The sequence below is a fragment of the Geotrypetes seraphini genome, chromosome 3, assembly GCF_902459505.1.
Source record: "Geotrypetes seraphini chromosome 3, aGeoSer1.1, whole genome shotgun sequence".
In the NCBI taxonomy this organism is placed as follows: domain Eukaryota; kingdom Metazoa; phylum Chordata; class Amphibia; order Gymnophiona; family Dermophiidae; genus Geotrypetes; species Geotrypetes seraphini.
The window spans coordinates 226,902,015-226,918,327 of NC_047086.1; the positions used below are offsets into that span (position 1 = coordinate 226,902,015).

At 40.3% G+C, this 16,313-nt stretch overlaps 2 protein-coding genes across 4 annotated transcripts in view; one reads left to right on the forward strand and one right to left on the reverse strand.

The window, feature by feature from the left end:
• Positions 1-10,208, forward strand: part of PAN2 (poly(A) specific ribonuclease subunit PAN2) — a 178,720-nt gene extending 168,512 nt beyond the window's left edge. For both annotated transcript variants that reach the window (XM_033939582.1, XM_033939581.1), the window contains exon 27: positions 10,028-10,208. In XM_033939582.1, the coding sequence (XP_033795473.1) occupies position 10,028 (1 nt within the window). In that variant the 3' untranslated portion in view covers positions 10,029-10,208. The remainder of the gene's footprint in view (positions 1-10,027) is intronic.
• A 575-nt stretch (positions 10,209-10,783) lies between these two features.
• The window catches only part of LOC117358093 (inositol polyphosphate 1-phosphatase-like), a 66,239-nt gene continuing 60,709 nt past the window's right edge, over positions 10,784-16,313 (reverse strand). For both annotated transcript variants that reach the window (XM_033939584.1, XM_033939583.1), the window contains exon 6: positions 10,784-11,404. In XM_033939584.1, coding sequence (XP_033795475.1) covers positions 10,903-11,404 — 502 coding nt within the window. In that variant the 3' untranslated portion in view covers positions 10,784-10,902. The remainder of the gene's footprint in view (positions 11,405-16,313) is intronic.

Here is a 16,313-nt window from a genome sequence, read left to right on the forward strand (position 1 = left end):
TGCATGTAAGATCGTGGTGATAGTGGAGATCCGAATGAGATGTTAACACAGGATATGAATTTGGTAACCTTATGTGGGAGTGGCATTGATTGGCTATAAATAGACAGGAAGCGTTACTTAAAAGGGAGGAGGAGGAAGTCTTCAATAATATTACCAAATATATCGTGAAATATAAAAACAGAATAGGATAGGTTGAAATGAAGTATTTCCTGTTAGGGGATGTACTTCCGTTTTGAGTTTGAGTTTTAAAATATCTTTCTTCCGAATGTATGACTCACATCATCCCGCTGCAGGCTTCCCAGAGGTGCTCAGGATTTGAGAGGAACCAAACACTTGCGCCATATCAAAACCAGCAAGGGAGGCAAGAGCTCCAATTTCATAGTTTAATATGAGGTAATTTCCACTCGGGAACTGCACCTGGGAGCCCTCCCCCCAGCATGACCTTAGGAGCTGTGAAGCACACAAAATGGTCGCATCCAGCAAACATGCCATACAGTCACCAATCCTAACTACTCTAAATCCATTCTATGCCCGTCAGACTGTGCCACCCTAGGGAGCCTCTCATTGTATGCTATTCCAGCTGCTACTGCATAAATTTCTTCGAGATATTACAGAGAATGGCCAAAAAGAAGAACTTTCCCCTAGAACAATCATCTATAGAGAAAGGGACTAATGATCTCAGAACTCTCCCCTGAGCCCAAAAAAAAAAAAAAAAATTCGAGTATGAAATTTATTGTTTAAGGTAGTTTCATTCTGATCTAGAAATATTATATTTCTTTTTGATTCCCACTCATAACCTAAACGAAGGTAAAATTAATGGAGGAGTACTTTATAAATTTAAGGTAGATTTTAAATCATAAAACTTCCTCCAAGACCCATTAATTTAATTAAATGTCCAATACAACGAATACTGTGATAATAATTATAATACAATATAATTACTAGATATTAATATAATATATGTAAAGACGATTCTGGGATAAATATAAATATTATTGCAAATTTTATTGGAAATTTATATTTAAATTTGTCAAAAGGTAAGATAATATATCTCTTATGTGAACTTCGCTACATTAAATTTGTGTCTATGATTTATAGATATGGGGAGGAAAAAAAAAAAAGATTTGCTAGATACATGTAAAATTTAATTGATAGATGGAAATAATTTACTAGTAGTAATTTAAAGAACATTCTGTATTAGCTTGAGGGAGTTATTTTATACCTAACCTCATCCTGCGTATCCAAGTTTTTGTATTTAATTGGAGGGGGGTGGGAGGGGATGGGAAGGGATGGGTGGGGGGGGATGAGAGGGAGGGTTATAGAAGGGGGAAGGGTATAAATGGGGATATCATAAATTATTTTGAGTACTGGGAAAATCTATTAATAAAAATCATTATTTATTTGTATTTGGAAAATTGTACTATAAAAATATAAATGGATCTTAAAATATTATCCTTGAATGTTAATGGTCTAAATCAGGGGTCTGCAACCTTTAAGACATAAAGAGCCACTTGGACCCGTTTTCGAAAAGAAAAAAAAACTTGGAGCCGCAAAACCATTATAAAACAAATCTAACACTGCATATATTGTTTCTTATCTTAATGCTATATACAGGATCACTAAATTGAAAATAAAATCATTTTTCCTACCTTTGCTATTTGGTGATTTCATGAGTCTCTGGTTGCACTTTCTTCTTCTGACTGTGCATCCAATCTTTCTTCCTTTCTTTCAGCCTCCTGTATGTTTCCTCTCCTCCAGACCCCATTCTCTCCCCCAACTTTTTCTTTCTGTCTCCCTGTTCCCCCTTCTTTCTGTCTCCGTGCCCTCCCCCAAGCCACTCGGTTTGCTGCCACCGCAATCGGGGAACAGCCCCCAAGCCACCGCCGTCCCAAGCTTTCCCTGCAGAAGTGTTGCGCTGACCAGCATTCCGCTCCCTGACGTCAATTCTGACGTAGGAGAGGAAGTTCCGGGCCAACAAGGCATTTCTCCTCATTCCATCCAGCCTGAGCCCCATCTCTCCTTGATCCAGCATTTCCCTTCTGTGTCTGTCAGAATTACCATTCCACCTATTTTCCAGCATCACCCTTCTTTGTGTCCATCTCACCTATATCCCTATCTCACCACTTTTTCAGAATCTTCATTTGTCTCTATCCTTGTCTTTACCCCATGTTCACCATTTGCCCTTTCAATGTCTTTATCCCCCCCCCCCCACTTTTTCAGCATTACTTCTATGTCTCTATTTCACCTTCTCTTCATGTCCCCTCTGTATCTCTATCCTTATTCAGTAGGTCCTGCTTACCCTTTCTCTTCTTTGTGTCACTATCTCCATTTTCAGCTTTCCCCCCTTTTCCTTTGTTACTGCACCCTGTAGCTAGAATCTTTCCACCCTCCCTCCACTCCGGCCCAGCCCAGTATGAAAGATTTCCTTTTGTTTCCCTCCCCTCTCTCTTTCTCTCTCTCTTCTCCTCCCTCACCCACGAGTCCTGCATCTGGCCCTCTCCCTTCTACCTGCACCTGGCAACACCCCCCTGCTCCGCGGCTCTCTTCAGCAACTCGTCAGCAGCAGTGATCAAGACAAGCTGCCGACATCGAGGCCTTCCCTCTACGAGTCCCGCCTTTGTGGAAAAAGGAAGTTGAAACAAGCGGGACTCGCAGAGGGTAGGCCCCGACGTCAGAAGCTGCTGCTGAGTTGCCGAAGAGAGCCGCGGAGCAGGGGATGTGGCCGGAAGCAGGTAGAAGGGAGAGGGAGATAGGAAGGCTGTAGATCTCCGGAGCATGACACCGACCCCGGCCAGGATGATTTCTTTTTCAGGCACCTTACAAGTCCAGCGTCGCGGCGGGAAATAGCCATGCTGAGCAGTGAGCTCAGCACTACACAGATGAAAGCCTTGCTTGCTGATTGGTCCGGCGGCACGGCGCCGCCGGACCAATCAGCAAGCAAAGCTTTCATCTGTGTATGTGCTGAGCTCACTGCTCAGCATGGCTATTTCCCGCCGCGACGCTGGACTTGTAAGGTGCATGCCTGCGTGACACACTACCGGAGCCGCAGCAAAGGTGGAAAAGAGCCGCATGCGGCTCTGGAGCCGCAGGTTGCCGACCCCCGGTCTAAATCATATGATAAAAAGGAAAAAAGCATTACTATTTTTAAAGAGGCAAAATGCGGATATATGCTTCATACAAGAGACCCACCTTTCAACTATTGAATCTAATAAGTTAGTAGGAGGTTGGGTCAAACATTGTTTTTTTTCACCAGCTACAGGGAAAAAAGCGGGTGTTGCTATTCTAACAAATAAAAAATGCTCTGCTTCATTCAAATTAAAAGCATCAGATATTCATGGAAGATGGGTAAATGTGGAAATGAGCATGGGAAATACTACCATGACGTTGTTCAATATATACGCCCCTAATTCGAATCAAAATGATTTTTTTAAGACTCTTCAACAACTGATTTTACCACTGGCTACTTCGAACCTAATAGTAGCTGGGGATTTTAATGCTGTTATGGATCCTCTATTGGATAAAAACCCAAGTAGATTTATGAAATCTATGGGATTAGATAATTTGATACAATCTTGCGATTTGACAGATATTTGGCGAATACTTCATTTTGATGGACGGGAATTTTCTTTCTGTTCTCATGTTCATAATTCTTTTTCAAGAATAGATTATATTTTTATTTCAAATAATTTGGCACATCAGGTGTCACAAGCTGCCATTGATCCAATCATTTTATCTGATCATGGTGGGGTCTGGATTGAAATTAAGATTACAGATCAAAATACTAATAGACCAATTTGGAAGTTTGATAATACATTGCTTGCTGATCCAATATTTTGTGAGAATCTTCAAACAAAAATGAAAGATTATTTTCAATTGAATGATAAAGACGAGATCTCTATGGAAATATTATGGGATGCTTTTAAGGCATCAATGAGAGGACAAATAATTTCTTATTCGGCTTATCTTAAAAAACAGATTAAAAAACAATTTTTAAATTTAGAAAAAGAGATTAAAATTTTAGAATTAAAACTTATAGAAAAATGGGAATATTCTATTCAACAAGAACTGTTAAAACTTAAAGGGAAATATAATGAGATTTCATCTAAATTGATCAGGAAAGATATATTTTCTCAACAAGCTTTGTATTATGGTAACTCAAATAAGGCGGGAAGAATATTGGCAAATTATCTTAAAGCGAAAAAAAGGAAATCAAAATTAATTGCCATTAAAGATGAAAATGGTGAAACATTTACACAAATTGAGCCTATTTTAAAACAGTTCCTAAAGTTTTATAGATCTCTTTATTCTTCCGAGACTTATTTAAATAAAGAAAAAGATGGTTTAGAATTTTTGAAAATGTTAGAGGGTCCAAAAATTCCTGAACATGTAAAACGAAGTCTGGAAGAACCAATATCACTAAAAGAATTAGGAACAGCTTTAAAGTCCCTTAGAGTTGGATCCGCTCCAGGTGGTGATGGATTTACGGTAGAATTCTATAAAACATTTCAAAATTTTCTATTGCCCTATTTATTAAATCTTTATCAATACCAACTTAATAAAGGTTCTATTAATGGCACTATAGCAGAATCTTTAACTATTGTTTTGCCAAAGCCAAATAAAGATCCCACTTTGGTTTCAAACTATAGGCCAATATCTTTAATAAATGTAGATGGTAAATTACTAGCAAAAATATTAGCCTTAAGATTGGCTAAAGCTCTCCCTCATATTATAGGTATGCATCAAACAGGATTCGTTGCTCAAAGACATTCATCTCATAATACCAGATTGGCATTCCATATGTTATACTTAACAAAAAAAATGAATGAGCCTACTTTTGCTGTTTCTCTGGATGCAGAAAAGGCTTTTGATAGAGTAGAATGGACCTTTATGTATCAGGCAATGGAATGGTTTGGTATAGGTTCTGGATTCATACAAATAATACAAACATTGTATAGTTCCCCTTCTGCTAGATTATATATTAATAATACTTTTTCAGAAAAATTTAATTTACAGAGGGGAGTTAGACAAGGTTGTCCCTTGTCTCCTTTACTGTTTGATATTGTTTTAGAACCCTTAATATTAGCTATCCAACAAGTAAAGGAAATACAAGGTATACCACACTCAGATAGAGAATATAAGGTATCTGCTTATGCAGATGATTTACTATTGTATTTGAGGAATCCAGAATCTACCATTCCACATTTACTTGAGTTGATTGAGAAATTTGGAAAGTTCTCAGGATATAAGATAAACTGGAATAAATCAGAAGTTCTTCCATTAAATGTACACTGTACAAAAGGATTATTTGATGCATTCTCTTTTGTTTGGAAGGAGGAGGCTATTAAATATCTGGGAATTTGGATTACAAAAACAGTGGATGAAACAATGAAAAGTAATGAAAAAAGCATATTACAAAAGGTGACAGAAATGTGTGAGCAATGGAATCCTTTGCATTTATCTTGGTGGGGAAGAGTACAAACTGTTAAAATGATGATTTTGCCTGTAGTTTGTTACCAAATGGGGATGATACCAGTTTTCTTTCATGAATCTTTTTATAAAAAATTAAATAGGATTTTGACAAAATTTATTTGGCTTGGAAAAAACCCCAGAATTGCTTTAGTGTCGTTGCAAAGGCCAATTGTGGAGGGCGGGGTAAATTTTCCCAATTTTTATAGGTACCATCAAGCCTATATTTTACGTCAAGGTATGTATTGGATCCTCCCAGAGCCCACTGATAATATTCCAGAGTGGAGACTTATGTTTCCCTTGCGTCTTAGTCATGTAATTAGTATCAGAATGCCAAGGTTATATAAAGCCTATAAGTCTTATGGCAAAAGCTTGACCCCAAAATTTAGTTAAATCCAGTCAAAATAGCTGACGTTATCAATGGTATCTGGATTATATTCTATTTTCATCAATATAATATGTTGTAGTGATGCCTCAGCCCCACCACTCCACCGCTTGTAAAAGATTCAAAAGCGGGAAGCTAGTTGTGGTGCTTCATCATTGGCAATCAATTTTTGTGATATTTTTCATTATTTTATGTTCGTTTTTACTTAGTATCAAAAATCCTTCACTTCTTGAATATACTTAACAAGTAAATCATACTTATCTCAGCAAAAAAACCCAGGGAGTCAGACCCGACATGTTTCACAACAAAGTGTTTTTTCAAGGGTCTCCCTGCAAAAAGTATATAGAGCAGAAGTTAAAACATACAATTGTGCCCCACTCCTCCCTAAATCTAAATTTCAGTTTTTTTAGTTTAAATCCTGTACTCACCACGGGTGCCGCTGTCATCCGACTCCAAGTTAGTAATGAGAAAAGATGGCCTGAATGAATTTGAACAAAGATACATTTTTTCACTTGACACTGTCGAGCCTCATGGGTTGAATATAGAAATCGAGTGGGGGACAATGTAAAGCAGTTCTGACCAATCGGACGCAGGGGGTGGAGTTATTGATAATTGCGAGGGAGTATTTAAACTGCACACCAGGGACGCCGCCGCCATCTTTTCTCATTACTAAATTGGAGTCGGATGACAGCGGCACCCGTGGTGAGTACAGGATTTAAACTAAAAAAACTGAAATTTAGATTTAGGGAGGAGTGGGGCACAATTGTATGTTTTAACTTCTGCTCTATATACTTTTTGCAGGGAGACCCTTGAAAAAACACTTTGTTGTGAAACATGTCGGGTCTGACTCCCTGGGTTTTTTTGCTGAGATAAGTATGATTTACTTGTTAAGTATATTCAAGAAGTGAAGGATTTTTGATACTAAGTAAAAACGAACATAAAATAATGAAAAATATCACAAAAATTGATTGCCAATGATGAAGCACCACAACTAGCTTCCCGCTTTTGAATCTTTTACAAGCGGTGGAGTGGTGGGGCTGAGGCATCACTACAACATATTATATTGATGAAAATAGAATATAATCCAGATACCATTGATAACGAAGGTTATATAAAGAGCATAAAATATTTATGGATACTTGGAAAACTCTAAGATATATAAGCAATCTAACTCCTATTCCAATAAATAAATCAACAATACAAACGATTTGGTTAAACCCCAAGATCAAGGTTGGCGGTTTTAAAATCATCTGGAAACATTGGATGATAGCAGGTATTCGTATTTTGGATGATGTAATACAAAAAGGTAAGTTGCTGGAGTTTTCACAATTGCAACATAAATTTGATCTTAATAAGTCACAATATTTTAGATGGTTGCAATTGAAGCAATCCATTCAGAAAGGGTTCCCTGAATGGAAAAATCTTACTAATTATCATAGTTTGGAATTCTTATGTTTCCAGATGGATTCAACAGATCATAAAGCCGCACAATGGTATAAATTAATATCTGGATTTGTAAATAAAAAACCAAAAAATGGTCTTAGAGACATTTGGAGCATTGAGATAAAGCACCAAATTACTGCATCTCAATGGCCACGACTTTGGTCTTGGAGGTTAAAATGTACGGTGTCAGCATCCATGAGACAAACTTGGTTTTTTCTATTGCATAGAGCTTTTTGGACCCCTGTTCGTTTACAAAAGATAGATAGTTCTAGGTCTAATAGATGCTGGCACTGTCACGTTGAAGTCGGAACATTAGACCACCTTTTATTTTATTGTCCATTCATCTTAACATTCTGGAAATCAATTTGGCCTCAAATCAATAGGATGTTAGAAAATCCAGTAGCCTTGACATATGATACTATTTTATTTGGCACAACTATGAGAGCAAGAAGTCAAATTTCGGCAAGCAACAACAAATTACTGTTTATTTTAACTGGAATAGCAATACAGCAAATAACATATAATTGGAAAAAACATGACATGTTAAACTACAATTTCTGGTGGAATTCTGTATGCCATATATACAAAATGGAACTCACCATTGCAACACAAAAAGGCTATGTGAGTAAATTTCAAAAAATCTGGAGACCATTAACAGATTTCTGTAATGAATGATTAACTTTTCCCATGATAAGATAGTTGAATAGAGGGGAATGGGGTGGGATTTTATTTCTGATTATTATATACTATATCAATATTTGAATGAATTCACAATAAAGTTGATTTTATGTATTATTGATTGGGAGGGAGGGGTAGGGGATTATTATATTCAATAAGAATTATATAAATTTAGATTTCTTGCATAATATTATAACTTTATATAATATTAATTTTCTAAAGAAATGTTAAATTTGATGTTAATATATGAGTTAATCAAGTGTGTATATTCAAGTTTCTAATGAGTTTATTTGGAACACTTGTTGTAACATAAGAAAATGAATAAAGATTTATAAAACAAAGAAACAACTTTTAAAGATCATTTGTTTCTAATTTTACAATTTTGTTGATACTGGAACTTAGCTACTATAACTTTTACAGATCATGCTTCAAAACTGGATCGAGACTTGACTAATCAGCACACATTATTTCTGACCAGTCAGGTAACTGCTTTCATCAACCAATCACAGTCCAGACGTCTGGGTAACCGGGCAGCTATAAAAAGCGCTGGCTTTGAGGGTTTCATACACTTTCTGCATCAACCATGAACAAGATTTATAACCTGACGTCGGAGGAGTATGTTTGTGTGTCAATGGTGAGCGAAGAAGGATTTTCATGCCGCAAGATCGCCAGCAAAGTCGGCTGCAGTCATAGTGTGATAGTAAAGATTGTAGAAAAAAAAAAAGCGACGGATTCAGTAGTATATGAGCCTCGGTTGGTCATCCGCTTGCATCAACATCACGCTAAGACCGTGGACTTCGATGCATTTCATTGACTAATTGCAAGTTGTCCTCAGCTACTACATGGATGGTCAGATGAGTGTCATGTTGGTGTCAGCTTAACAATTTGTTGCCGGTGCCTGCAGTTGCACTTAACAAACCACTGATAACTGACATCCAAAGGCGCAACCGGATCAAGTGGGTGCGGTGTGGAAGCACTCAAGCTGGACATGTGAAATGTGGGAAACGATGTTTTTCAGCAATGAAGGCACCTTCTGCCTGTTGTGGTAACCAGGCCCACACCTACGTGAGGTTTCTTGGAAAGAAGTTCAAGCCTGAGTGCCGTGAAGCATCTTTGAATTTATGGTCTGGGGGTGCATGGCTTCTAGTGGTGTCGGACATATACACATTGTCAACAGAATGGTCAGTGGGACCAAGTACATCATGATACTGCAAAAGTGCATGGTGCCATCAGCTGAACAGCTGTTTGCAGCCAGTTCCTGTTCTAAGATGACAATGCACCTTGCCATCACTCCAAACAGGTGATCAGCTGGAAGCATCAGAACAACATTGAGTCAGTCAACTGGCCTGCTCAATCTCTGGATCTGAATTAAATTGAGAACTTGTGGCACAAGGTGGCCTGCAAGATATCCAACATCAAAATGTGAGTTGATTGAGCCATACATTGCAGCCTGGAACCTTATTGTCACCCATGATCACCTCATCAAATTGGTTCACTCAATGCCAACATGGTGCAGACAGGTGATCAAGAAAAGAGGGTGGCTCACCAAATACTGAACCATCGCTGAAATATAAAATGGACTTTTTCAAGGCCACCTACATGAATATGAAGGATGGATGACGCTCACACGTACTTTTTTGGCCAGCAAAATACATTACTCGTTTTATGCAAAAAAATGGTTAATGTGCCAACTTACTCAGAAATTTAAGGCCAAGCTAGAATAAAAAGTTGATTCTAATAGGAAGATGATATCCCTTATAATGTGGTACACAGACAAATCTAGTGGGTCAACAAAAAATTAAAATAAAAGGTCAGAAAGTTGAAAGAATGCAAAATTCATAAGTGATTCCAGACTTTTGCATACCACTGTAGTTACCTATACCTAACCTGTGCTATAAGAAATATTTTTGAGTTACCCTCCTTCAGAATGTACCTGGGGCTAATAGAAGTTTGGTTCTTATAATTAGTATTTTAACTGTCACTTCCGTTTGAACTCTGTTTTTACACTTTAATTAGTTCTTAGCTGGTTCTGACTTTGTTTTTCTCTCTCCACAGATGCCTCTGTGTTTTCAGCTGTGATGGGACTCTAGCAGGAGTAATTTGAATTTTTAATATGTACCAAATGAACTTAATTTTAAACAAAGCCAGAGTTTTATTCCCAGCTCTAATATTTGAATGTTCTGTGAACATAATGGGAAAGATGTTTTTAAATAAACAGGCTGTTTATTTTTAAGAATTGTTAGTACAATGCTGTTTCCCCATCACAAGAGAAAGCTTTAAGGTTGCTTATATAGAAGACAATGTGAATACAATCTAATTCATTTTATGTTTGGGATCTGCTACATGGACATACACGTTTCACTTTGTATATCAAATATATGATGAAGCAGCATGTATAACATTCTTCTGTACCAGCCAATCAGTCATCACCTAGACATGTTTTTCACCACGTTCCAGGTGGAGATGCATACTGCCACTAGGCCAATTAGGGGTCCACCTAAGACGGCAGAATTTGGGGGGAGCAGCGCTATGCTGACATGTGCAAGAGCCTTCCCTCCTCTTGTGCTGGCTCAGAAAGGAGAGAGCACTGTATGGACCCTCTAAGCACAGGCCTGCACTAAAGTGCTTCTTTCTCCTGCCCCTCCCTCCTCAGATAGGGGTGGGATGCTATAGCACTGTATCTTATATTTAAAGAAAAACCAAACTCGGGTTGTTGGTAGTGACCTTGAAAGGATGCTGGCTAACTTGGGGAGTGGGGGTAGACATAGCTGAGGGTATGCCTAGAGCATTTAATACCCCCTGAATGCATGGCCTCTTCAGAGACTGTAATCTTGCTGTAGCCACTTTATACCAGGCAAGGGCAATTAGTCACAAGTTGTCTTTCCTTCTCTCTATGCACCTGGAATGTATTGATGCCTGATTGGACTGTGCTAAGGGTGAGCACATTGACCAGCTTCAGTTAGTGCTGTAATAATTGTTTCCAGATAATCACTGTGCATAAAGGCTAGCACTCCACCTTTGTTTGCCCATTTCTCAGCACCCACCTCCTCCTTTATTGGCTCGTTGTATGTCAACTCTGGTAACAGCTTATTAGTTCCATTCTTCCAGGCCGCCTTGATTCTTGTAAGATCCACAATATTCCCCCCAAGGGCCTTCAGAATAGCATGGGGGCCACATGTGTCCCACTTGAAAGTAGTGTTCCCAGAGAAGATGTAAGCATCTACAAGCCCCAGAATGACGCAGAGGATCTTGTAGCCAGCTCCTGCAGCATGGTACACATGTCCACCACAGATGGGAATCAGAGCTTGCTGGTTTTCTGTGCTCTCACTACTACTCATGACAACTGAAAGGCCAAAGCCAGGATTGGGCCTTGAAAGAGAGCAGATGTTGGTACCATGGTAAGAAATGCCCCAGTGATAGCGGCTGTTCCACCTGCACAGAAACAAAACATAACACAGGGACAGAAAAAGAAAAATGCTTGAGTACTGGAATATAAAAACTGCTTAGACAACCTCCATTGATAGGCAGTATATAACTAACTAAGATCCTTATCAGCATGGTGAGACTATTATCCAGGAATGCTGAACTTACTGAGACATAGCCAATCAAATGTTCTCTTACTACCCTCTTAATTCAGGTTAAGGTATTTTTTAAAATCTTTCACCAAAATATAATAAATCCAATCCAGGTACAGCAGACCAGCGTCCAAGGCCTCTATAGCCAGATGGATTTGTTTGGCCATTTTGTTGTACATTACCTGTGGTAAGCAGCTGCCAGTTTTTCTCAAGGCACACTCGACCAGAAGTGTTGCAGTTCCTCCTGCAGAGATTTATAGAGTAGCTACTTGGTCTACTCTTCATACCTTTACAAGGACTTATTTACGCTTAGTCATTTGGCTGACAAGAGAAGAGCTCCAGGTCTGGTATCTAGAAATATCTGAGACAGAAAGCAGGTGAAACAGGATAAACTGAGTGCAAGCTGTAAGGACTCCTGAGAAGATTAACAGAAAGATGATTATCCAGGTAAGAACCTAATTTTTCATTCTGTTACATCTACTCAGGAGATTGTATGTTAGGTTACGTACCAATGCAGTGGCTGATGTTTAGGATGGGACACAAGTCTTCCCGCAAAACAGAGGATCCAAAGGCAGTGCCTCTGGAGCCGCCACATCCACTCTGTAGAATCTCGTAAATGTATGGAGAATAAACCAAGTAGCTGCTCTACAGATCTCTCTTTGGGTGGAACTGCTCAGATCTCTGCCCAAGAAGATGCCACACTTCTAGTTGAATAAGCTTTGAGAGTAACCAGTGGCTGTTTGCCACAGCCGGTGTATATCGCCAAAATTGCCATGCAAATCCATCTGGCAATAGATGCCTTGGAAGCTGTTCTGCATTATCTTGACTGACTGGTTAGAATAGAAAGATGATTGGAAAGGTGAAAGTCATTGGTCCCTTTCAGAAAGTGGAGTAAGACTCTACATATGTTGAGATTCTGTAATTTCTTTTCTTGGTTAATATGAAAAGCTGTAACAACCTTCGGTAGAAAGGTAGATATTGTGCGCAAGTAAACTTCAGCCTCTGTGACCCTGAAACATGGCTCCCTGCATGACAGTGCCTGCAATTCTGAGACTCTTCTCGCTGAGACTATATCTACTAGAAAGACTGTCATCACCATGAGCTCCAGAAGGGACACCAATTTTTTTAAACAATTCTTTATTTGTTTTTTTAAAAACTTACATTTATAGCATTTAAAACTCCAATACAACACTTAATATTCTGTTAAGATCCATATCAGAATTTGTCCCCCCTCCCCCCTAATCAATTGCATTCTTTAAATTCAAGAAAACTTACCATAAACCCCATTCCTATATACCTTATTTAATATTCAAATCAAAGAACCCTTCCCCCCTCCCCCCACCTTGGATGTGCATTTTTTAATCATTACAATATTTTGTTAATGGCTCCCAAATCTGAAATTTTCTAAAATTCCCTTGCTGTGTGGCTATTGTCCTTTCCATTTTATAAATGTGACATAAAGAGTTCCACCAGAAGCTGTAATTAAGTCTCTTCCAATTATTTGTAATTGCTGTATAGCAACCCCTGTCATAATAAGTAAAAGCCTGTTATTTTTAGATGATATTTGACTCTTAGCCCTCATTGACATGCCAAACAGCACAGTATCATACGATAACTTTATATTATCAGTCTAACGATAATAGGGACACTCTTGAAGAAGCTCGTACGGAGTTTTACTGAGGCCCTTCAAAACAATGTTATTCAAGTTTATTTAAGTTTTGACACACCACTCATAATACTGAGCGATGTACAATAAAATAAAAGGGGAAAAATAAGAAATAGGGATACACATAATGATAATAATAAACATAGGATACAATAAGATAATAAAGTCATGGGGCCGAGGCAGGAACTACAGCAGTGTTCTCCCCAGTGCTTTTCAGCCGGGCGCTCCGCCCAGCAAATTTTGATTACCGCCTGGCTGTCATCTGCTGAATCCTGCTGCCACCACTGCTTAACGCGCAACCTGAAGAGCCGCCGAAAGACTCCCGCCGGACTTTAAACAAAACCCAGCAAGCGACTCGAACCCAGCTTCCCTCCGAAACCGGAAGTTATGTCGGGGGGTAGGGAAGAGAAGCCGGCACGGACCATTAGAGCCCCGGAGCATGCGGGAGATAGGCCAGCCACGGAGGGAAGCTTACTTGCTCTTGCTTACTTCGGGCCTTTCTCGCTGTCAGGTCCTGCCTACTTTCTGTTTCCGCGAAGGCAGGACCCGGCTACGAGAAAGGCCCGAAGTAAGCAAGAGCAGCAAGTTGTAAGCTTACCTCTGTCGCTGACCTTTGGGAGATAGGTCAGCGATGAAGGGAAACTTGCAACTTGCCTTTGTCTGTAGCAAATCTGCCGGGTGTGTGAGACGGGGGTGGGTGGGTGAATGGTAGGAGAAATGCTGCTGTACCCAGAAATGCTGCTGTACCCAATTAGATGGGGAGGGTGAAGAGAAATGCTGCTTCTGCTGCACCAAATTGGGGGGAGGAAAGAGAAATGCTGATAATACTGCTGTACCCAATGGGGGGAGGGGAAGAGAAATGCTGCTGCACCCAATTGGGGAGAGAGAGGGAAGGAGGGAGAAGGAAGATCAGGAAAAGGAGGAAAGAGATGCAAAGATCGAGGGAGGGAGGGAGGGAAAGGAGATACCATACCTTGGAGTGGAAGAGAGAAATGTCAGGGCATAGGGGGGGGAAGCAGGGCCGGATTAAAGGATAGGCCCAGTAGGCACAGGCCTAGGGCCTGAAATGGTCAGGGGGGCCCGCCAATGCTGTGCTTTGGGGCCTCACCCTTGCTGGATTCACTGGCAGCAGCCTCATCATCATCTCAGGCGCCCCCCCAAACCCGATCCGACCCTCCTATCTCTCCCTCCTTCCCTCATCAGTGACATGCCAGAGGGAATCACGGCAGGAGAAAGCCCTGAAGCAGCCTGCTTAGAGTAGAGCAGTGCTGTTTAGAGTCTCATGATGGGAGGGAGGGAGAGATAGGAGGGTCATGGGGGGGGGAGAGTAGCAGTCTGCCCCGGGTGCTCGGCCTGGCATCATGAACAACTTCGGCTTCCAACAGCATTTACAATTCACTGCTGTTGCCAGCTTCAGGCCTTCCTCTCTGCCGGGTCCTACCTACTTCTGTTTCTATGAAGGCAGGACCCGACAGAGAAGAAGGCTCAAAGCTGGCAACAGCAGCGAATTGTGAATGCTGCTGCCTGAAGAAGTTCATGATGCCAGGCCTTGGGTGACAGAAGGAGGAAAGGGAGCAGAGGGGGAGATACTTGCTGCACCCAACTGGAGGGAGAAAGAAGATGAGGGAGGGAATGAAACTAGATGCCAGGGATTGGAGGGAAGGAGGAAAGTATGCCAGACCAAGGGGAAAGGAAGGAGAAGATGTCAGAGCATGGAGGGGGAGGGAGAGATGGAAGAAAAGGAAAGAAGTGAGATGCCAGAGAATCAGGGAAGGGAAGATACCAGACTGTGGGGTGTGAAGGAAAGAAAGGAGAAGAGAGAGTTGCCAGAGCATAGGGGACGGGGTGTTGATAGAGAAAAATGGAGAGGTGGCAGAGCTGAAATCAATCATATACAAAGGAGAAGAGAAGGGGCACAGGATAGACAGTTTATTGAAGGAGAATAAAAAGAGGGAAGATGCCATATGGAACGGGGAGAGGGCGGACAGTGGATGGAAGGGGCTGATGCTGCATGGAAGAGAGCGGACAGATGCTGGCTAGAAAGAAGAGTGAAGACAAGATGATTAAAGCAGAAACGACAAAAGGTAGAAAAAAAAATTTTTGTTGCTTTACGTAGAATCAAGTAGTACTGTATCTATTGATTAAAGTTTATAAATAGGAAATGGAAATAAGGCAGTTTTTGGGGGACTAAACCCTTTCCTCAGGTCAGGACAGGATACCATAACAGCAGGGGTGCCCAAATGGTCGAACGCGATCGACCAGTAGATCGCAAAGGCAATGCGAGTCAATCGCGTTGCCTTGGCAATCCTTTTCTTCCTGCCTCCCTGAGCCAGGCCAGGTGCGTATAAGTGCCGGACTCACAAGACTTCACCTCTGACGTCAATTCTGACGTCAGAGAGGAAGTTCTGGGCCAGCCAATCGCTGCCTGGTTGGCCTGGAACTTCCTCTCCGACGTAAGAATTGACATCAAAGGTGAAGTCTTGTGAGTCCGGCGCTTGTACATTCCTGGTCTGGCTCGTGGAAGCAGGGAGAAATTGGCATGGTGGCTTGGGTAGGGAAAGAATCGGGGAAGTGGAGAAATTGGCGCGATGGCTTGGGGGGGCAGGGGGAGAGAGAAAGAAAGAGAGACAGAAAGAAAAGGGGAGGGGCAGAAAGAAAAAATATTGGATTTATAATCAGAAGAAGGAAGTGCAAACAGAGACTCATGAAATCACGTTTCAAGTTTCAAGTTTAATTTTCATTTGATGAATCGCTTATAACAATATCTAAGCGATGTACAATTTAAAAACCATCAGAATGTGGTAATACATTTAATTTACGAAAGTTAGACAAGAGACAGACAAATTGGACAAACGGGAAAGAGTGGAAAGGAGGGGGAAAGTTACAATTTTGTTATTTGTTAGAATTTAACATCAAAAGGAAAGCACATTGGGTAATAATGGGGCAAGATAAAAAAAAAAAAAAAGGTAGAAAAAATGATTTTATTTTCAGTTTAGTGATCAAAATGTGTCTGTTTTAAGAATTTATATCTGCTATCTATATTTTGCACTATGGCCCCCTTTTACTAAACTGTAATAGCATTTTTTTAGCGCAGGGAGCC